Consider the following 24150-nt stretch of genomic DNA (forward strand, 5'->3'; position numbering starts at 1 on the left):
CCTTGAATTGGACATTTTCATGGCGTAAGAACTGTATGTGGTAAATTGATAAATCTCCATTGTAAAAGCCAACCCATTTCTGGTAGATATAATGCATTTCGCAGCTTTAGCAAACTGAAATATCTGTCTGAGCCCAGACTACATCTTCCAATTTGCTCACCTGTTCTCAGTCAAAGCTCAGAAGTTAGGTCTGCTGGTCTACTGGGAAACTAAAATTACTTCTACGATTCTTCACCCTGAGTCACACCAGGAAAACCAAGACATCAAAGAGCTGGAACTCCAAAGTGTGTTTGGAATTTTTCGCAGGGTACTCTCATTCCAAAGAAATAAAAAAAGTCCAAGTCTGATCTTGCTTTAAAAAAATCTACACTTTGCGGGTGGCTGGGGGCGGCGGGACAGGTGGGGTGGGGAGTGGGGATGGGGAGGGAGTGTGGAGGAGGGTGAGGGTGAGTGGTTTAGGGCGAGGGACATTTTTCTGGGGATAGAAACTAAAGGAAGAGGGGAAAAGGGTAAACTTGAGAAGTGGGACCGAGAGGAAGAAGGATCTAAAAAGCAAGGACATAAATGCAGGAGCAGAAAGTTGAATGAAATTGGAAAAGCTAAGGAAAACCCAAAGCGAGCGCGACGCTCTCTGTGATTACAGCCCTCAGCTGGCTGAAGATTTACACGCTCTTAAAAAAAATAAAATAACATAATCACCTGGTACGTACTTTCTCTCACCAGTGAATGGTTTAATTGGTGCAGAAAAGAACAGCCCATAATAAATAACTGAGAAGAGGGACATCAGCAAAATATCTTGAAGGTAACAGAAGGGAAACAACCCTGGAAAGATTTTAATAAAGCTGAGAAAGCGCAGCCCTTTCTTGTGCGCGTCAGCCCGCTCAGCTGCTAGGCAGTAAATAGCGAATGAATGAAATCCTACCGGCGGGAGGAAGGAAAAGAGCATAGCCTAGCAGACTAAGGGTTTGTCAGCACCGTAGCCCTCCACGTCACCAAAGCCGGCTACTTCACGATACTATAAAGCGGGTCTCAGAGCCCAAGACTCAGAGCTCTAGCGGGTGCCCTGGAGCTCAGCGCCTGGGCGGTGCCCGAATTCCCCAAGGGACCAGGCTCCCTTTCCTTGTTCTGGACTTCTCATCCCCTCAGGCTTCCAGAGCCACGTTCTTCTCCGAGAAAGTGCTGCTCTCGCTGCCCATCACCTGCTGACTTAAAGCATCCCTCAACTTCCAGGGGCTGTGGTGCCTTCTGCATGCACCTGGCTTCCCGGAGGACTTAGGACCAACCCGCTCCAGCGACCAGGAGGCACAAAAGAACTTCCGAGGAGTCAGGTCCAGCTGCGGGCGAGTGACTGGAGGAGGCTGGGGGTTACAGACCCGAAGCGATGGCCTCTTTCCCAGCCGCGGAGAGCTGGACCCACAGCGCAAGAGGCGTGGGTGCTGATACCCGCAACCTGAGTTCCGCGCTCGCTGTGGGAGCGGCCTCGGGGCTGCAAATGCTGGTTCACGCTGGCAACTTGTCTGCCCCCACTTCGGCGCTGGGACTGCCTGCAGCCTCCGCAGCGCCTTCCCAACCCCGGGCCAACCTCACCAACCAGTTCGTGCAGCCGTCCTGGCGCATAGCGCTCTGGTCCCTGGCTTACGGCGTGGTGGTGGCAGTGGCTGTCTTGGGGAACCTCATCGTCATCTGGATCATCCTGGCCCACAAGCGCATGAGAACTGTCACCAACTACTTCCTCGTGAACCTGGCTTTCTCAGACGCTTCCATGGCCGCGTTCAACACCTTGGTAAATTTTATCTACGCGCTTCACAGCGAGTGGTACTTTGGTGCCAACTACTGCCGCTTCCAGAACTTCTTCCCTATCACGGCAGTGTTCGCCAGCATCTATTCTATGACGGCCATCGCGGTGGACAGGTGAGAAGCCAGGGAGGAAGGAGGGAAAAGGGAAAGAAGAGCAGAGCGGTGGGGTAAGGTTACAAAAGAAATGGGGACAGATTTGATAAAAGTAAAGACTTCCTGGGGAAACCGGGTAACCAGCCCATTTGTAATCCAGAAAGGGCTGAACCAGTTTCTGCTTTCCTGGCCTCCGCTATTCCTGTCCTAAACCCCTGCACCTCATGAAGGTCATGGGAGGGAGGCTGAAGAAGGTGGGCAAGGGAGATGGGAAAACCTGCCATTTCAGGGAGGAAAAACAGCCAGAAACAATATTGCAAAACTTCCTCAAATGACTTGAACAATTGCTGGAGATTTTTTCGTCTCTGTAAAATGTACATGTGGTCTTCCTTCTTTCTGTCATATACAGTTCTGTCAGATAAATGAATAAGGAGTCACTCTCCACCTTCCCCACCTCTCCCTGGTATGCTGACCCTTGTCCACCATCCATACCCATCTCCTTTTCCTTGCCCCAAAGGCAAAACTGGCTTGGCCTGGCAGCCACAAATGATCCTAACATGGACAAGCTCGGTAGAAAAGCTTTGCTTTGGCTGGCAGTATCCATAATTTCCAGGATTAAGTGTAACTCGCTGTTATTGGTGGAGACTTTGACCTGGCTAAACCTGGAGAGTTTGCAATCAAATCTTCCAGATGGTGGTTAACAAGCCCAAGGCAGAAATGATTGAGATAGAAAGGGAGAGAGGCACACACATGTTCCTTTAGAACTGTATAGCTGTGTCAGATTTTTTAATGATGTATCCTCACCTTCAGTGGTAATTCTGAGATGCTCAAGCAATTAAGAGGCTGAATAAACCTCAAACTTGGGTTCCCATGTCAAGTCTAAAAAAAACGCGTGTGCATTATCTGTCTCATATTAAACACTATGAAATATGCATATTTGTGAAAAGACAATGATGAATTCCTATATATTATTGAAAACTGGTTTTACTTTAAATCAATGTCATACTAAAATCTAATTACACCCCTTGGGTCCACTCTCAGCTTTGTGATTGGCAGACTGCATAGGGGGAAGCATGGGGTGATGTCACTTTAACTTCAAGCCTCAATGTCTTCATCTGTGAAAAGAAAAAGAACACTTCTACATTCACAAAATTGCTTCAAAATAAAGTAAGGCTAAATAGTAATTCTTACTGCATCCAGATGACATCTCAGAAAAACAAGAAAAAATAATTCTTTCCATAAATCCATCCTCTGTGTCTACTGTTTGAAATAGTAAGGACAGCAGTTTTGAGAACATAAATCTATAAAAATTATTTTCCCATGCCAAGCCTAGATGGCTAAATTGGAGGATTGATGGCTAGTTGCACTAACTATGATGGACAGATGCATCACCATAAAATCACACATTTTAAAACTTCCCTTCCTTTTCCTTTTGTCTCTGGTTCTCAAGCACATATAGCTAGTGATAGAACTGAGTTAAAAGAATGCACAAAATCATTTCCAAATTGAGGAATAGGTGAAATTAACTTGAATCTTATTCCACCAAGATTGGAGTGATATTTCTTTGAGCATCTTCTTTTTTTGTTTGCTTGTTAAGTTGCTGTTTTCTTGTTTTGTTCCTTGTAAGTATGTGATATTTAATGTTATGATTGGGGACAGAAGCATTAGCACATCGTGTTTTAAAATGCTGGAGTTGTTAATGAAGTAATATGAAATTCCATGAAAATTTTAGTGCCTGTGAAATTGCTATTTCAATTTTGAGGAGAGAAAATGCTATTTTCCAATTTCCTTCCGCCATTTATAGAATATCTGAAATTTTCTTGAAATTTATTTTCTTAAAATGCAATGCTATTTTAATACATTCACTCTTCTGAAGTTGAGTTGAACTTCTTTTCTAGAATACATTATTCAATCACTAAAACTACAAAACTTATGGAGATATAATTTTCAATGAAATATGAAGCAAACTCAATTCAGATACTGAAAATAATTGCTAAAGATGTGTAGAAATAGAGAAAAACCTGTTAAAGTAGATTTTAGAATAAAAAAACACACAAAATTAGCAGTTATTGTTCACCGTAGTTTACTAGTCTGTGGAATCTTTCCCCATTTGTGTCTTATCTAAGATGAGCTGGATGAACTGGTTCTGTGATATTTGCAGTCATTTTATACAGTAAAGTTTGCAAGATTATATACACTTCCAAGACAGTATCTTATGCTTGAACTTCCGGTGAGTTATGATGTTTCTGATTGTGGTTGCATGGACCTCCTGACACACACAGCTGAGAATATAGTTAACAGTATATATTAACAGTATTTAAATTTTCCTGTATAATTAATGTTTTATTAAAATAACCATAAATGTTAAGTAAACCCTAATTAGTCCTTATTGACAAAAAGAACACATAATTTTGACTGTAATATGAACACTTCACTTGGTAAATTGTGGTTTCTACCCTCATTTACTGAACTCTATTCTCTTAGCCTAGTAGAAAACGCATTCAAGTGTGTTTGTCCCTCTGCCTAAAATCAAAAGGTCACTTGAGCTTGAAAACAACTTTAGCTTTGACTTAGTCATACATGGCATTCCTTCAGCTGCAGCAAAATGCTTTCAGCCTCCTATGACTTAGAAATTTTAGACTGTGTTTTAGACCTTTATTTTATGAATGGCGAATCTGAAACCAATAGTTACACATCTTGTTGTGTTTACTTCAACGTGTTTGGTAATCATTCTGTAATGGGAGAATGCTTGCTTTATATATTTACTCTTTTTTTTCATAATATTAGTAGCTCTAGTAAGATTTGTGTGGGGTGACAGGTTCTGATCTTATCTTGAAGCAGGCTACCTTCTGTTTGCTACAAATTCTTGCAGAACTCTTTTCTTACTAGCCAAGAAGCCATCTTTCAGTTCTGCTCAGTTCTGTCTTGCCTGGATGGTTACTTATCTTCACACCTACATGCATGCGTGTGCACCCACGCACGCGCACACACACACATGGTGGAATTATTTTTCATTGAAGGGTTACTTTTCCCTCTACCATCGTCCCCAAATATGCCATTATGAAATACAACACATTTAGATATAATATCTAAAATATGCTAAGCATTCCCAAGAACATACAGTAGACCCAAGATGCAAACCATTGCAGTCAGCTTCAGGACCTGGGTCCTTTTAACATCTACATTATTATGCCTCCTACGGAATTGCGTTGATAATAAGGTTTAATTAGACAAGGTCATTATCATCAAGCAAATTGAAATTTAGCACTTGTGTGTGTGTATACATGTATACAATCTTATGCATATATTTTAAACCATATCTTATATATACATCACTTATTACCTATATTTTAATTGAGAATGTAAAATTAGAAAATTATTAATAGATCAGTTAATACAATACAAGTAATGTAATTTATATTCCTTAATAACATATACCATTTGATAAATGGGGATACTAGAAAATTGTTAAATAAGTATCTCCTTTCATTATCTAATCACCTTTTGGGGATTAAGTTAGAAACTCTAGGAAGTTGTATTACCATATAGTAAAGAACAGCTTTAGGGCATATGATCCAGTATTAAACTGAATATTTAATTAAAAATTTTACAAAATGACATTCACTGTTTCTTACCTGGAAACCTTAAGGGAGTAATTTCTTATGTTTTATCTAATAGCCCAAGCATTAACAAAGATAGCAAAAATACTGTAGTTATTTCAACCCCAGGGACATACCTAACATAAAGAAATACTTAATCTAACACAGCTAAATATTGTTTAGCCAAAAATAAATATATCTTACATGCTGCTCTTTATTTTTTAATTTCTTTAGGATGATTCTATTTCACTCTTTTTCATAAAGCTAACAGTTATGCAAATTATTCATAGAAGCCCTATGGAGGGCTCTTGAAAATTTATTATGAACAAATGAATTACACAGTCATGAAAAATAGTGAGATCTCAATCTAATTAGGTAACAAATTATCTAAATGTATTGTGGCAAATTATACATCATTGTTACAAATATATAGACATAAAACACATTAGGATTTTTTAAAAATCCTTTATCAGTCTTTAATTTTACTACCCCGGGCCAATCTTCACATTTCTGTCCATTCTAGGAAAAGTCACTGTCCAAGCTGTAAAACAAGATAATGTTCTTAATTAGTGTTATAGTATGGCTTGAATAGTTAGTTAGCCTGGATGGGTTTAAGCTAAGGTTAGTTGCTTTATAGCTTTGAATTATTTGAAAATATTAATTAAAAGTATGTTTTAGAAAAAATTATTTTAGGGATTTTAATCACTAAAAGTATGTTTTAGAAAAGATTATTTTAGGGATTTTCACAGCAAATAGTCAAAGATTTGACTCCTACTATTTGTTGTTCTTTTTCAAGGATAAAAAATATATATTGTGTAGCCACTAGAATTACTGGTGTAGTAAGCTATGACAAAACAGTTAAAATCATAATGTACTTTTATAAAATTAACCATGAACACATTGAGAAAGCAAGAAATATATATTAATTAAATGGATGAAACGTAAGATCATCAGAGTTTAATTGTAATCAGAGGTGGCTATTATGTAACTAGAAGAATTCTCGCTATCATGGTCACATTAATAAAAGTAGAAAGGAAAAAAAGTCAAAAAAGAATTTACAGGATATTTAGCAGTGTCAAAACCTTTGTAAATAAAGCATTCTTACATACTTACGAAATGATTTAACCAGTATAAAATAGGCAAAAGACAAACAGAAAATTCACAAAAGAAATAAAGTTTCTAATAAACATAAAAAGATATACATTGCTTATATTTCATGTCTCCATTTCTTCATCTACTTTTTGATATTCGAGCCACTCAAATCTGAATCCTTTTCCCACTGTTCTTTCCAAACAACCATACGGTGAACTCAGGTGGACATTTCAGTTCCCAACTCACCTGACCTTCCAGCAGCATTCTACACAGAAGACTTGCCTGTTTCCTGGATGCCTCACCTCTTAGAATCCAGCTTTCCTGATGTCCTCCTCCCTCACCTTTCCCATGTCTCCTTTTCTGACCCTCCGCTCTACAGGATGATTCAATACATATATTCTTTAGTGTTAAATGCTGGGCCTGATTTTCTCCTTACTTTATCCTCTTCCCCCAAATAGTCTCCTCCGGACTCATGGCTTCATTTATCATATTTTTCTATTATTTGTTTTCTTATAGATCACTGGAGGCACGTAGGAATCCACACAATAAAACACACAGATACAAATAAATGAAAAATTAAGAATAGGGAAAATAAAGAGAGAATGAAAATGAGATGACCAGGGTAAAGTTGTAATGCAGACTTTCAGGTCACAGAGCAGTAATCACATATGGAAGGTAAACCTCAAACATGTCTCTTAGTCTCTTAATAGCCATATAAAAAGGAAAATACAAATGGTATTTTCTATAATTTGAGATTGAGCAAATTCTCTGATTATAAAGAACACTGTGTATACACTGCCATACATGCAAAAGCAGGTTTCCTATAGGCGTTTGTTTAGCATGCCTCTGAATAGGCCTAAGGCAAGATGCCAAAGCATAACCCAGTGAATGACGTTCTTAGAAGAATAAATCTCTGTCTAAATACAGTATTCAGATGGTCTTGCTTGATATAAGGATAAAAATGCAAGAATGGATAGAGAATAAATCCTCCAGAAGTATTTCTGTCACCTAGACTTTGGATATAGCTTGAGAAGCTGAAAATTCAAATTTGAAATATGTAGCAAAAACTACATATCATTTTCATTCCAGTCCCTAGGTTCTGATACTTATCTGTCCCTGCTTCCCCCCATCCTAGTCTTTTATTTCACTGTATTTTTCTTTCTTGCTCCTTGCAAGAAACGCACATGCAGAGTGAGAAAAAAATTCAAAATTATAAATGTTAGAAACTTAAATTTAACCATAAAAATAACATCATTTTAACTTGCTGGGTTATTAAACATTTATTGAAGAAAGATATCTTATTGATATTAGAGTTTTCAGATTTATCTTACTCTATAAAAATGTTTAATTTTTGAATAGATAATACATATATATGGTTTAAAAATTTTTAAATGGTATGTAGAAAAAGATTGATGAATTTAAAATCCCACTCCTAACCCTTAGTTGAACTCTGGACATGGATAATCGATTGTCTACTTGAATTCTCCATTTAGATGCCTGAAAAGTACCTTAGACTTAATCAAACCCTTTATCCTACTTACAAACCTTTTCCTCTTCAAGTGTTCCCCATTTCAATAAATAGTACAAACATCTATGTAACTGTTCAAGTAGTTCCCAAATCTATCACTTTCTGTTTTACCATGATTTCCCTAGCCCAAACTACCACCATATTTTACCTAGTTTACTAGAATAGTTAATCTCACTACATCCAGTCTTAACCAACCCTAATGTGTTCACATTGCAAAAAAGAGTGTTATTTTCGAAATATGCATGAGAACATGTTTCCTGTACCCCTGCTTAGAATTATTCACTGTTTTCCCATAGTTCTTATGAGAAAAAGAATATTCTTAATCCATATTATAAGGTTTTGTACAGCTTAATCCTTTGATCTTTCCAACTTCATCTCAAACCATTATTCAACTGGCCTAATCACTGACCCTGCCACACAGATCCTCTTTAAAGTTGCTGAATGTATCAGGCTGTATTTTGCTACAGAACATTTGAGCGCACAGTATTCTGCACCAAATATTCTTCTTACTGATCTTCATTATTTAAATCTGTTCCTCTTTTAAATAATAGCACAACTGTCACTTTCTCAGGGAAAGATTCCATGGGCCTCACAATTAATTTAGGTACCACTTTACAGATTTGCATAGCACATGTTATGAGATTTTTCTCATGCTATGCTATAGCATTTTTCAAGATTCTATTTTATAGTTATATTTAAGAATATTTGATTAATAATTACCTCTAATAGACTTGTAAACACCATAAAGATAGGTTCAAGTCTGTTCTTAAGTATCCTTGTGTCTGTATGCTTATCATCAATGAGGAAGACCAGTCCTGGGACATAACAGGAAAAGACTTTTAAAAACTGGCCCAAAATATACTCAAAGAGCTAAAGGAAAACATGGACAAAGAACTAAAGGAAATTGGGAAAGCAGTAGATGAATGCAAAAATATCAATATAGAGATCGTGTGGCAGTTTGGAGCTATGAACTTCAGAAAATCCATGTTCTTAAAAGTAATCCATTCCTGTGGGTGTGAACTCAGTTAAGGTGTGGCTCAGCTGGATCAAGCTGGATCTTAATCTTATTACTACTGAAAGCTTTATAGGAAAATTCACAGAAAGAGAAAGCCAGAGGTAGCAGCTAGAAGCTGAAAATCAATGGAAAATGGAAAAGAAAGGAAAAGGCAGGAGAGTACTGCTGTGTACATTGCTATGTAACAGAAAAGCCAAAGACCAGGGAAAGCTGGCTGCCAGCCCCAGAATTCCACAGTTGTCTGGTAAAAAGCATTGCCTCATTGATGTCTTGATGTTGGACCTCTTCCATCCTCAAAACAGTGAGCCAATATATTCCCATTGTTTAAACCAATCCATTGCATGGTATTTGCTTTGGCAGCCAGGAAACAAACAGGTTGAAATGATTGAAAGGAATGAAACCAAGCTGAAGAACACAGAAACAAAAATTAGAATTTCCATAGAGGCGTTCAACAGCAGATTAGATCAGAAAGAAGAAAAAAATCAATGAAATTGAAGATAAGATCATTGAAATCATCTAATCTGAGGAGCAGAAGGAAAAGAGAATGAAGAAAAGTACACAAAGACTGAAAATTCTTGGAACACCATACAACAAACCAAAATACACATATTGGGAATCTCAGAAGGAAAAGAAAGAGAAAAAGAGAGAATATTCAGAGAAATAATTGATGAAAACTTCCCAAATTTAAGGAAAACATGAATATATATATCCAAGATGCTCAAAAAATTCCAAACATGATAAGCATCAATACACCCATACCACAGCATATTGTAATAAAACTGTTGGAATAATAAAAAATAAACAGAGAATTCTAAAAGCCACGTGAAATAGACAATGTGTCATGTACAAGAGAGCCTCAGTAAGAGTAAATGTCAACTTCACTTCCGAAACCACAAAGCAAGAAGGCAGTGGGATGACATGTTTCAAGGGCTGAAAGCAAAAATAGTCAAAAGAATTCTATGCCCAACAAAACTGTCCTTCAAAAAGCAGGGAGACAGGACTTCTGAGAAGATGGTTAAATAGAGTACCTCGAGATTAGCCCTGTTCCATGGAAAAGTTAGAGAAGGGGCAGGAGGGCAACTGAGGTGGTGATTTGGGAGTGCGGCCAACTTAGGAGAAACTTCGGCACCTTATAGGGCACTGTTCTAGTTTGCTAACTGCTGGAATGTAACACACCACAGATGGATTGGCTTTCAATAAAAGGAGACTTATTTAGTTAACGTATAGTTCTTCAGAGAAAAAGCAGCTAACTTTCAACTGAGGTTCTTTCTTACATGGGAAGGCACAGGGTGATCTCTGCTGGCCTTCCCTCCAGGCTTCTAGGTTCCAACATCTTTCCCCAGGGTGATTCCTTTCTGCATCTCCAAAGACCCGGGCTGAGATGGGAATGCCGAGATGAGGTAGGTTGGGCTGCTTGGGCTATGCCATATTGAGCTCTCTCATTTAAGCACCAGCCAATTAAATCAAACATCATTCATTGCAGCAGGCATGCCTCCTACCCTACTGCAGATGTAATCAGCAACAGATGAGGTTCACATGCCATTGGCTCATGTCCACAACAATAGAACTAGGCACCTTCATCTGGCCAAGTTGACACCTGAATCTAACTACCACAGGCACCCGGGTTGCAGAAGCCGAGGAACTGAGAGGCAAAAAGCTAGAGCCTGACACAGAGGCACACGGTAGTGCATGGATGGGAGCCAGGTACTAGGAAGTAAGTCAGGCTGTGTTCCTCAGTGCAGTCCCATGACCAGCGACTCACCCCACACTCCATGCACCCATACCTGGTCACCTGCTTCCATTCCCCACACTCCAGGCACCCTCACCTCACCAGACCTCAATGCACATACCTACCTCAAACCTCCCCACACCATGTGCAGCCCAACCCACCTCCCCTTCATACCTCACAAGCACTACCTCCCCTATCCATTCTCTGCAGGCTGTTGTCAGTGCATAAATGCTGCGGGCACTAACCTCCATACACAGGCTACCACTGCCCCCCACCCATAGTGTCACACAGCCTCACCCCACCACCCCTGAGCTCTGTGCATCAGTTTACAGCTTTCCTAGGCCCACACATACTCATGGGCCCCCAATCATGTCATTCAGCTCTGGGAACTACACTTTGCAGCAGTCCTAGAACCGTACATGTGCACATCCCTCAGCTATATTCCCCATCTCTGAGAAAGTGCTGACCTGCATAGTCAGGTCATATCTGCTCCCAATCCATGAAGGCATAATGCCAACCAGCTGCCACAGCTCTACACTCATGTACTAAGGGCCCCATGCCTTAGAGCAGCACACACCAAGAGTTACGCCCCCCAAAAGACTGGTGCACTGGCACACCTACATACTGCCTAGCTGCTAGGCACTCACGTTCACAAACATCAGTGTAACATCCCCAATCTGTGCCTATACCTGCTTTGAAATAAATCACTGCACTGAATGCTCCACTTCATACGCTGCTCCCTGCTCTACAACCATCCTGCAAACACAAAGCCATAGACTACTGAAAGAAATCAACTCCCAAAGTAAATCAATCAAAATATTTACATGCCACGAAGACAGCAGAAAATTACTAAGCATATTACAATGCAGACAGATATAGCCCTGACTAATGACCAAGTTAAAACACCTGAAGAGACACAGACATTGGAACAACTAATAAAAGATGCTCATACAACTCTACTTAATAAAATAAGTGGGATAGCAAATGACATAAAGGAGATCAAGAAGACAGTAGAAGAGCACAAAGAGGAATTTGAAAGAATGAATAGAAAAATAACAGAAATTAAAGACTCTGTTGACCAAATAAAGAACATGCTACAGGCACACAACACCTGATTTGAAGAGACAGAAGAAAGAATAAGTGATATGGATGACAGGATAACTGACGTCAAAGACTCAAAACAGCAAATGGCAAAAAAAAAAAAAAAGATGGAAAAAAATGAATTGGATCTTAGGGAAATGATAGACAAAACAAGGTGCACAAATATAAGAATCATTAGTGTCCCAGAAGGAGAAGAGAGGAGTAAACGGCTAGGAAAAGTAATTGAGGATATAATGGGGGAAAACTTCCCAAATCTCATAGAGGACATAAATATACAAATCAGAGAAGACCAACAAATTCCAAACAGAATAAATCCAAATAAGCCTTCCCCAAGACACATGCTAATCAGTCTGTCAAATGTTAAAGAGAAGCAGAAAATCCTGAAAGTGGCAAGAGAAAAACATTCTACTACATACAAAGTAAGCTATATAAGACTGAGTTCAGACTACTTAACTAGCAACCTGGAGGCGAGAAGGCATTGGTATGATATATTCAAGATCCTGAAAGAGAAAGACTTCCAGCCAAGAATTCTGTACCCAGCCAAATTCCTTCAAAACTGAGGAAGAGATTAAAGTTTTCACAGACAAAGAAGTCCTCAAAGAATTTGTCAACCAGAGAGTGGCCCTACAAGAAATACTAAATGGAGTTCTGCTGGCTGGAAAAAAAAATACAGGAGAGGGAAGTCTGGAGGAGGGCACAGAATTGAAGAGTGCCACTAAGAGTAATTTAAATAATACAAAGAAAAAGAGGGAAAAGAATATATAGATCTGACAAATGAAAAAGAGAAGATGGTGGATTCTAGAAATGCCTTTTCAGCAATAACTGTGAATGTTAATGGACTAAATTTATGAAGTAAAAGATAAAGATGGATTAAGAAACATAATCCAGCTACATGCTGCTTATGAGAGACTCATCTTAGACACAAGAATACAAATAGATTGAAAGTGAAAGGATGGAAAAAGATTTTCCATGCAAGTTGTAACCAAAAGAAAGCAAGAGTAGCTACATGAATACTGGACAAAATAGCCTTTAAATGTAATATCATCAGAAGAGACAAAGAAGGACACTACACACTAATTAAAGGGCCAATTTACCAAAAAGATATAACAACCATAAATGTCTATGCTCCCATTCAAGGAGATCCAAAGTACATGAGACAGACATTGGCAAAATTGAAGGGAGCAATAGATGTTTGAACAATAAAAGTAGGAGACTTCAATACACCACTCTCCTCTATAGATAGAACAACCAGACAGAAGATCAACAAGGAAGTAAAAAATTTAAATGACTTGATAAATGAATTAGACCTAACAGATATATATATATATATTCATTGCACCCTAAAGCACAAGGATATACTTTCTTCTCTAGCATTCATGGAACATTCTCCAGGATAGAGCATATGCTGGGGCACAAAACATGTTTTTATAAATTTAAAAACATTGAAATTGTTCAAATCACTCCCTCTAATCACAATGGGATGAAGCTGGATCTCAATAACCACAAAAGAATGAGAACATTATCAAATATATGGAGGTTAAATAACTAACTCTTAAACAACCAGTGGGTCAAAGAAGAAATTTCTGGAGAAATTAGTAGCTAGATGGAATGAATGAAAATGAGAATACAACTTATCAAAACTTATGAGATGTGGCAAAGGCTGGGCTGAGAGGGAAATGTATTGCCCTAAAAGCCTATATTAAAAAACAAGAAACAGTGAAAATTGAGGGCTTAACAGCACACCTGGAGGAACTCGAGAAAGAACAACAAACTAACCCCGAAGCAAATAGAAGAAGAGAAATAACAAAGATTAAAGCAGAGATCAATGAATGGGAGAACAAAAGAACAATAGAAAAAGTCAATAAGACCAAAAGTTGGTTCTTTGAGAAAACCAATAAAGTTGATGGGCTACTAGCAAGATGACAGAAAAAAAGAGAGGATGCAAATAAACAAAATAAGAAATGAGAAGGGGTGTATTACAACAGAGCCTGAAGAAATTAAAGGAATCATAAGAGGATACTATGAACAACTATATGCCAACAAGCTAGACCACTTAGATGAAATGGACAAGTTCCTGGAGACACACAAGCATGCTACAATGACTCAGGAAGAAATAGATGATCTCAACAAACCAATCACAAGTAAAGAGATTCAATCAGTCATCAAAAAATTTCCTACAAAGAAAAGCCCAGGGCCAGATGGCTTCACAGGGGAAGTTTATCAAACATTCCAAAAAGAACTAAGACCAATACTGTTCAAAATTTTTTTAAAAATTGAGGACAAAGGAACTCTTCTTAACTCATTTTATGAAGCTAATATCATTTTAATACCAAAACTGGGTAAAGATGATATAAGAAAAGAAAACCACAGGCCAATCTTCCTAATGAACATAGATGCAAAAATTCTCAATAAAATATTAGCAGATTGAATACAACAACACATTAAAAGAATTATACGCCATGACCAACTGGAGTTTATACCAGGAATGCAAGGATGGTTCAATACAAAAAAATCAATTCATGTGATAAAGCACATAAACAAATCGAAAGGGAAAAATTGCATGATCATCTTGATTGATGCTGAAAAGCATTTGACAAAATTCAGCATGCTTTTCTGATAAAAACACTCCAAAAGATAGACATCAAAGTAACTATCACAATATGATAAAGGGAATATATGAAAAACCAATACCCAGCATTGTACACAATGGAAAGACACTGAAAGCTTTCCCCCTAAGTTCAGGAAGAAGACAAGGAATTGTCCAAGAAATCAGGCAGGACAAAGAAATAAAAGGCATCCAAATTGGAAAGGAAGAAGTAAAACTCTCATTATTTGCAGATGATATGATACTATAATTGGAAGATCCTGGGAAATCTACAGCAAAGTTACTTGAGCTAATAAAAAAATTCAGCAAGGTGGTGGGATATAAAGCTAATGTGCAAAAAATCAGTAACATTTCTATATACAGCAGTAACCTAGCTAAGGAGTCAGTTAAGGAAAAAATTCCATTCAAAATAGCAACTAAAAGAATCAAGTACTTAACTAGGGTCTTAACTAGAATGAACTTAACTGGGGATATAAAGGACTTGTACATGGTAAACTACATAACATTGCTAAAAGAAATCAAAGGAATCTAAATAAGTGGAAAGACATTCCCTGATCATGGATAGGAAGGCTAAATATAGTCAAGATGTCAATTCTCCCTAAATTGATCTACAGATTCAACACAGTGCCAGTGAGAATTCCAACAACATACTTTGAAGATTTGGAAAAGCTAACTACCAAATTCATCTGGATGGGAAAGAGATCCCAAATAGCTAAAATGCATCCTAAAAAAAGAAGAATGAAGGGGGAGTATTAACACTTCCTGCCTTTAAAACCTATTATAAAGCCACAGTATTCAGAACAGCATGGTACAGGCACAAAGATACAACCATGGACCAATGGAGTCTAATCAAGAGTACAGAAATAAACCACCAAATCTATGGTCAACTGATTTTCAACAAGGCCCCCAAATCTTCTGAACTGGGACAAAATAGTCTTTTCAATAATTGGGCATGGAAGACCTGGATATCAATAGCCAAAAGAAAGAAGGAGGATGCCTATCTTACGCCCTGCTCAAAAATTAACTCAAAGTGGATCAAACACCTAAATATAAGAACTAGCACCATAAAGCTTCTAGAAGAAAAGGTAAGGAAACTTCTTCAAGACTGTTCTATTTGCTAACTGCTGGAATGCAATATACCAGAAACGGAATGGCTTTTAAAAAGGGGAATTTAATGAGTTGCTAGTTTACAGTTCTAAGACTGAGAAAATGTCCCAATTAAAACAAGTCTAAAGAAATGTCCAATCAAAGGCATCTAGGGAAAGATACCTTGGTTCAAGAAGGCCGATGAAGTTCAGGGTTTCTCTCTTAAGTGAGAAAGCACATGGCGAACACAGTCAGGACTTCTCTCTCAGCTGGAAGGGCACATGGCAAACATGGCATCATCTGCTAGCTTTCTCTCCTGGCTTCCTGTTTCATGAAGCTCCCCAGGAGGCATCTTCCTTCTTCATCTCCAAAGGTCGCTGGCTGGTGGACTCTCTGCTTTGTAGTGTTGCTCTCTCTGAATCTCTCTGAATCTCTCATTCTCCAAAATGTTTCCTCTTTTATAGGACTTCAGAAACTAATCAAGGCCCACTCAAATGGGTGGAGACATGTCATCCCCTAATCCAGTTTAACAACCATTCTTAACTAAATCACATCAACCAGGGAGATGATCTCATTACAGTTTCAAATATACAATATTGAATAGGGATTATTCTACCTTTAAGAAATGGGATTTATATTAAAACATGGCTTTTCTTAGGGGGCATACTTCCTTTCAAACCAGCACATTCCACCCTCTGACCCCTAATAAAGACATGTTTTTCCCCTATACAAAATACATTAATTTCATAACAGTATCAGAAACTTAAACTTTTCAGTAGCAATACAATGAAGTACAAAATTAGAGACAGTATAAAATCTCATCAAGTCAGTTACAGGCATGGTCTATCCTAAGGCAAAATTTTCTCCATTTGCTCTGGACCTTTGAAAACTGATAACAAGTTATTTGCTTCCAACATATAAAGGAGAAACATTCATAGGATACACATACTCATTTCCATAGGGAGGAAGGAACACAGGGGTCACCGGACCCATACAGTTTCGAAAACCTGCAGGGCAAAGTCCATTAGTTTTCAAAGTCTGAGACTCATTTATCCTCAGGGCTTTAGAAAGTGGCAGTCCTACCCTTTCCAAATGCCTATGCCTGCCTCTCTCTGAATGCAACCTTGGGGGATATTGGGGAGACCACCTTTCTCTTGGCTCCACCCTCTCCAAGCATTGGGGCCTCACCTGGGCTCTCTGCCATCTCCAGGGCACACGCTCAACCCCTCCATGTGGTGGCAGCCAGGCTCCCCCCAAACCCCAAGGAATGTGCTTCACCTTCTCCAAGGCCTGAGGTGGCATGACTCTTCTACTGCAATGAGGTGGAAGGCCCATTCCCTCTGTCTTTGGGGCAAACTCACCCTCTCCATGGGCTTGGGTGGGTCCACTCTCCTGGCCTGAGGCTTCTTGACTTCAGATTCCAGCCTCCATGGTTTTGCCTCTGAAGTTATTTTTCCTCCAGTGTGTCCCTTCTCTGAACCCCTCAGTCCAGACTGGCAGTGGCTCTGTTCATACAGGTCCCACAGCACTCTCATTGGCTTTCTATGCAGTAGCCTTGGATCATGCCCATCAGACATAAGGAGTTTCCACAAATCCTTCCTGGATAACTCCATGTCCAATCCTGGCTTTCTCTGAGATGGCTGACTGGTTCCACATCTGGTCAAATCCTCATGTGGAGCACTATTCTCTGGGGTCTCCATTTCTGGAGGCCCAGAATTTTCCAGAACTTCAATTTCTGGTTTCTTTGTACCCAAGAGTTCAGTTTTCAGCTTATCTCTTTCCTGTCGCATTTCACTATAAGCCGTGAGGAGAAATCAGGCTGCACTTTCCACATTTGACTTGGAGATCTCTTCTGCTAAGTATCCAAGTTCATGGCTTTTAAAATCAGCCTTCCAGCCAAAGCCACTAGTCAATTTTGCCAGATTATCTGCCATTTTAAAACAAGGATCACCTTCCTTCCAGTTTGCAATAACACATGCCTCATTTCTGTCTAGGGCCTCATCAGAGGTATCTTTAGAGTCCACATTCCTACCAACAGTCTCTCCAAAGCATTCTAGGCCTTCTCTATCAAGCTCCTCACAACTCTTCCAGAATCTTCCCCTTATCCATTTAAAAAGCCATTCCAACATGTTTGGTATCTGCAAACCACAGCAGCACCCCACTCTCCTGTACCAAAATCTGTTCTAGTTTGCTAGCTGCCGGAATGCAACACACCAGAGACGGATTGGCTTTTAATAAAAGGGGATTTATTTTGTTGGTTCTTCAGAGGAAAGGCAGCTAACTTTCCACTGAGGTTCTTTCTTACGTGGAAGGCACAGGATGGTCTCTGCTGGTCTTCTCTCCAGGCCCCTGGGTTCCGACAACTTTCCCTGGGGTGACTTCTTTCCGCATCTCCAAAGGCCTGGCTGAGCTGCAAGTGCTGAGATGAGGAATGCCGAGCTGCTAGGCTGTGCTACATTGCATGCTCTCATTTAAGCACCAGCCAATTAAGTCAAACATCACTCATTGCAGCAGACACGCCTCCTAGCCAGCTGCAGATGTAATTAGCAACAGATGAGGTTCACGTACCATTGGCTTGTGTCTGCAGCAACAGAACTAGGTATGCTCACCTGGCCAAGCTGACAACTAAATCTAACTAACACAAAGACCTAGTAATATAGGGTAGCTTCCTAAACTTTACATCCAAAGCACAAGCAACAAAAGAAAAAAATAGATAAATGTGAACTCCTCAAAATCAAATGCTTCTGTACCGCTTTGTCAAAAAGGTGAAGAGGCAGCCAACTCAATGGGAGAAAATATTAGGAAATCACACATCAGACAAAGGTTTGATTTCCTGTATATACAAAGAAAGCATACGATTCAAAAACGAAAGAACAAACAACCCAATTATAAAATGGGCTAAAGATATGAATAGGCATTTTTCTGAAGAGCAAATACAAATGGCTCAAAAGCACATGAAGAGATATTCATTTCCATTGGCTATAAGGGAAATGCAGATCAAGACTACAATAAGGTACCACTTCACACCTATAACAATGGCTGCTTTTAAACAAACAGGAAACTGTAAATGTTGGAGAGGATGTGGAGAAATTGGGATACTTATGCACTGCTGGTGGGAATGTATAATGTGCAGCCACTATGGAAGACTGGTGGTTCCTTATTAAACCAAATACCAAGTTGCCGTATGACCCAGCATATCACTACTTGGTATATACCAGACAAGCTGAAAACAAAGAAATAAACAGATATTTGCACACTGATGTTCATAGCAGCATTATTCACAATCACCAAAAGATGGAAACAAACCAAATGCCCATCAACAGACGAGTAGATCAACAAAATGTGGTATGTACATGTGATGGAACACTATCAGCAGTAAGACAAAATGACATCCTGAAGCACATGACAAGATGAATTAACCTTGAGGACATAATGCTGAGTGAAATTAGCAGACACAAAAGAATAGATACTGTATGATTCCACTTTTATGACCAGCATAAAGGTATAATCAGAGGCCTATAATACAGAATATAGGGGACTTAGAGATACGTAGAAGCTAGAGATGGATGAACCATTAGCTAATGAGGTTGAACTCCAATGTAAGGGTATAGATAAGAGTGAAGGGGGTTCTCTAGTGAGCCTATAAGTAATACTACCATATTGAAGATGAACAAGATTGAAAGGGGTTGTATAGACTATATGTCCCACTGATTAATACTAGAAATATGAATTAGTTCTTGCAAGAATTTCTTCAAAGATATGATTCTTGTACAAAGAGTGTTTAAGTCCAGGGTACAGGGGAAAAACTGCTATTGCATGCTATGAGCTATGTTCAAAAGGAAGCCATCGGCACTACCACAGCAACGGCAGAGGTAATTAATGGGGAGAGAGTCAAGAGTTAAAAGGAGGTTTGCTTTCCTATTTGGCAAGGGTTTGTTTATTGGTTTTCTCTCTCTTGGGAACAATGAAATTATCTAAAATTGAGAATGTTGATGGACTGTGTACTCTGGGCCCTATACATGATGCCTGATGAATGCATCTCATCAGCTGAAGGAGGCACTCACTGAGAAGTAGATTGACAAACAATAGTGTATACTTACAAACAAAGGTTGTGCTGCTTCAAAAAGGAACAAAGTCGTGAGGCATGCAACGATGTGAATGAACATTTGGGACATTTGAGACAAAACACACCAGAAACAAAAGAACAAGAATGGTATGATCACCTTTCGAAAATGCTTATAAGAAAACAGGGACCTAGATTGTAAGCTTTTAGAGCAGACACATTAAATCCGGAGTGGTGATTATTGTATCTGTATTTTGAGAGGCTGTCTCATATATATCACCTGATATTTAGAGATAAGAACAAAGCAGAACAGGTTACAGTTAAAGTAATTCAGAACATAGGGGTAGGAAAGACAGTGTCTCCATTTTAGAACTACATATTGGAAGAAAGGTTTATTTGACATGGAACTGAAATTTTCTGTAGTGCATAATTTAATTCAACCTATTTGTATAGCTAATTTGAACAATTGCAACACAGGGAGCACAAAATAAGAAAGAAGTCCTTTGATCCTGTATAGATTATTTTAATGCTGGATACATCCTAGAGTATGTTAAGCAGATAATCAGAAGGTATTGGCAAAGTGCCCTGAGGGATGGGAGAAAGAATATGGAACTATAAAACTTTATTATCAGGGGATTCCCTGATACTGCGTCAAACTTAAGGACCACCCATATCAATAGGTCGTGCCCTCAATCATGAGGCTTACTCTTGTAAATCTTATGTAGGTAGCAGAGAAAATTAGACTACCTATAGGCATGCCTAAGAGTTACTTCTGGAGGACCTCTTTTGTTGCTCAAATGTGGCCTCAGTCTCTCTAAACCCAACTCTGCAAGTGAAATCATTGCCCTCCCCGCTATGTGGGACATGACATCCAGGGGTGAAATTCTCCCTGGCAACATTGGAGATTACTTCTAGGGATGTATACAGACCTGGCACCATGGGATTAACAGTTATATCCTGACCAAAAGGGGAGAAAGAAGTGTAATTAATAAAGTATCAGTGGCAGAGAGAGTTCAAGTAGAACTCGAGAGGCTAATCTGGAGGTTGCTCTTATGCAAGCTTCAGTTAGACCTTGCTACCTATCATAACCTGCCAACCCCCAACCAAGACCATTCCAGCCAATCCTACAGAACACCTAGGGAAATATATAAAATTCCACATGTGTTCCATGCACTAGAGTAACTTTTCCAGAAACTACAACCTCTAGGTGGGCCCCTGGTCCAGATAAATCCTGAAACCTAGCCCAGCCTCTCCAGAACATCAGATAGTTCCATCTCCCTACCCCATATTAGTGACAGATCCTTCCAATATGAAAAATTTAGAATTGGAATAGCCTAAACACCCCTAAAGAGAGGGATGGAAAGATCAAAGGGGATGGTAGACTTATACATAGAAGATAGGATTTAACAAATGAATATGAATGTTGAATCATTAAATTTATATATCTTTTAGTCTCCAGAATTTTAGAGTAGCTAGAACTGAGATTTTCTGTAGTGCATAATCTAATTCAACCCTTCTGTATAGCTCATTTGAACAACTGAAACCTTACCATCAGAGAATCCCCTGATACTGTATCAAATTTTAGGGACACACAAATCAATAGGCCATGCCCTCAATCATGAGGCTTACTCTAGTGAAGCTTATGTAAGTAACGGAGAAGCTTAGAATACCTGTAGGCATGCCTAAGAATTACTTCTGGAGGACCTCTTTTGTTGCTTACATGTGGCCTCAGTTTCTCTAAGCCCTACTCTGCAAGTGAAATCATTTCCTACCCCACTATGTGGGACATGACATCCAGGGATGAAAGTCCCCCTGGTGACAAGGGAGATGATTACCAGGGATGAATCCAGACCTGGCACTGTGCAATCAACAATTGCATCCTGACCAAAAGGGGGAAAAGATGTGTAATAAACAAAATATCAGTGGCAGAGAGTTCAAATAGAGTCAAGAGACTACCCTGGAGGTTGCTTTTATGCAAGCTTTAGACCTTGCTACCTATCATAATCTGCCATCCCCCAACCAGGACCATTCCCGCCAATCTTAAAGAACACATAGGGCAATATATAAGATTCCACAAGGGTTCTAGGCACTGGAATAACTTTCCAGAAACCTACAACCTCCAGATGGATCCCTGGTCCAGATGAGTCCTGAAACTTAGCCCAGCCTCTCCAGAACATTAAATAGTTCCATCTCCCTATCCCGTGTTAATGACAAACCCTTCCAATATAAAAAATTTAGAATTGCCATAACCAAAACAACCCCAATGACAGGTATGGAAAGATCAAAGGTGATGGTGGAATTGTACATACAAGATAGGAATCAACAAATGAATACGAATTCTGAATCATTAAATTGATATCTCTTTTAATCTATAGTATTTTAGAGCAGGTAGAAGTAAAACCTAAAACTGAAATTGTAAACCATGTCAAAATCTGAACTATGTTCTACAACTAAGTGTGGTGCTGTGCTTTGAAATTTGTAGGTTTTTGGATATATGTTACTGTTCACAAAAAAAGAAGGAAAAACAAGCTGATTGTGATGATAAAAAAATATTTAAGCCTTCGAGCCTTCTATATTCTGGAGCAGCTAGAAGGAAAAATAGGAGAGGATCATATGGTAGCCCATGACAAACTCTGGGATCTGTCCTGTCACCACTTGTTGAAAAGTGCTTTGAAAACTATTGTTTTTTTTTTTTTATTTCTTTGCTTTGTATATGTTATAATATACAATTAAAAAAAGTTAAAAATCAAAAAAAAAATAATGAGGGAGACATGTCCTGGAGACTCTTATGCATTGTATATGTGTCCCATTTCAGTTTATGGTGCATTGGAGTGGCTAGAGGGAAGTACCTGAAACTGTTGAACTGTGTTCCAGTAGCCTTGATTCTTGATGATTGTATAACTATATAGCTTTTACAATGTGATTATGTGATTATGAAAACCTTGTGTCTGATGCTACTTTTAAGCAGGGTATGGTCATATGTGCAAAAAATAATAATAATAAATAGATACATAATAGAGCAGATAAATGGTAAAAGAAAAATTGGATAGATGGAAATACTAGTGGCAAATTGAAATACTAGTGGCAAATGAGTGGGAGTGATTAGAGGTTTGGAATGTATACGTTTTTTTTTTTTCATTTTTTTCTTTTTCTGGAATGTTTCAAATGTTCTAAAAATGATCATGGTGATGAATACACAACCATATGACGATATTGTGAGCCCTTATTGTATACATCAGATGGACTGTATATGTGTGAAGATTTCTCAATAATTTTCTTTAAATGAGGGAGAGATTAAGACATTTCCAGATGACCATAAGCTAATTGAGTCTGTTGCCACTAGACTGGCTCTATAAGAGATGTTAAAGAGAATTTTGCAAGTTGAAAGGAAAGAAAAAAAGTACAATAGAACAAAGCTGCATGAAGATGTAAAGATCTCCAGTGAGAGTAATCACATGAGTAAATATAGATGTCAGTACTATTGCATTTTGGTTTGTAACTCAACTTTTTACTTACTATGGGATCAAAAAGGCAAATGCATAAAATGCACTGATAAATCAGTGGTTTGGGACTCATAATGTATAAACATATAATCATAACAAGAATTATATAAAGGTGGAAGGAAGGAGGGATATAGAAACATAGTTTGTGTGCATTATTGATGTTAAGTTGGTATCAAAGTGAACAAGATTGCTATAGACTTAGGGTATTAAATTTAACCCCAGGGAACTATAAAGAAAATATCAGAGAATATTCAAGCTCATAGAGACAGAAATTAGAGTATAGACTGCAGGAGTAGGAGGCAGGTGAAATGAGGAGTTAATGAAAAGTAGGTGTAAGGCTTCTGTTTGGGGAGCTAAGAAATTGTTAGTAATGGAAGGTGGTGAGGGTACCACAACATAGCGAAATGTGATTAATCCTACTGAATGATATGCTGGGGAGTGATAAAGATGGGTAAATTTATGTTGTATATATGTTCCCACAATAACAAAATCAATTTTAAAAGAAAATAAAGAATATCTAGAGAGACGATGATAATTAAAGGCAATATATGATCCTAGACAGGATCTAAGAAAGGAGGAGAGAAGGTTCAAAAGGACATTATTGGATTATATGAAATAATTAGAATGTAGACTGTAAGCTTTATATCAATGTTGAATTTCTTGAACCAGATAACTGTAGGTGGATACATAAGTGAATATTCTTGTTTTGAGGCTATACGCATGACAATATTAAGTGCACAAAGAGCATAATGTGTATAGTCTATACGCAAATGTTTAGAAAATGTATTGAGAAATATATAGACAGACAGATGGATCTATAGATGGACTGATAAACTGATCAATAGATTTACATAGAATGGTGTGTTAAATATGGCAGTGTTAAAATTGGTAGATATGGGTATTTAGGGGAATAGTGGTTTGTTGCAGTTCTCTGTATGG

General features: G+C 38.6%; 1 protein-coding gene across 1 annotated transcript in view; it reads left to right on the top strand.

Annotated features, from left to right (window-relative positions):
- The first annotated feature begins 1381 nt into the window (after nt 1-1381).
- TACR3 (tachykinin receptor 3) overlaps nt 1382-24150 on the top strand; it is an 87727-nt gene continuing 64958 nt past the window's right edge. The window contains exon 1 of the mRNA XM_077143223.1: nt 1382-1911. Within this exon, the coding sequence (XP_076999338.1) occupies nt 1382-1911 (530 nt within the window). The remainder of the gene's footprint in view (nt 1912-24150) is intronic.

Source organism: Tamandua tetradactyla, chromosome 24, assembly GCF_023851605.1.
Source record: "Tamandua tetradactyla isolate mTamTet1 chromosome 24, mTamTet1.pri, whole genome shotgun sequence".
Classification (NCBI taxonomy): Eukaryota; Metazoa; Chordata; class Mammalia; order Pilosa; family Myrmecophagidae; genus Tamandua; species Tamandua tetradactyla.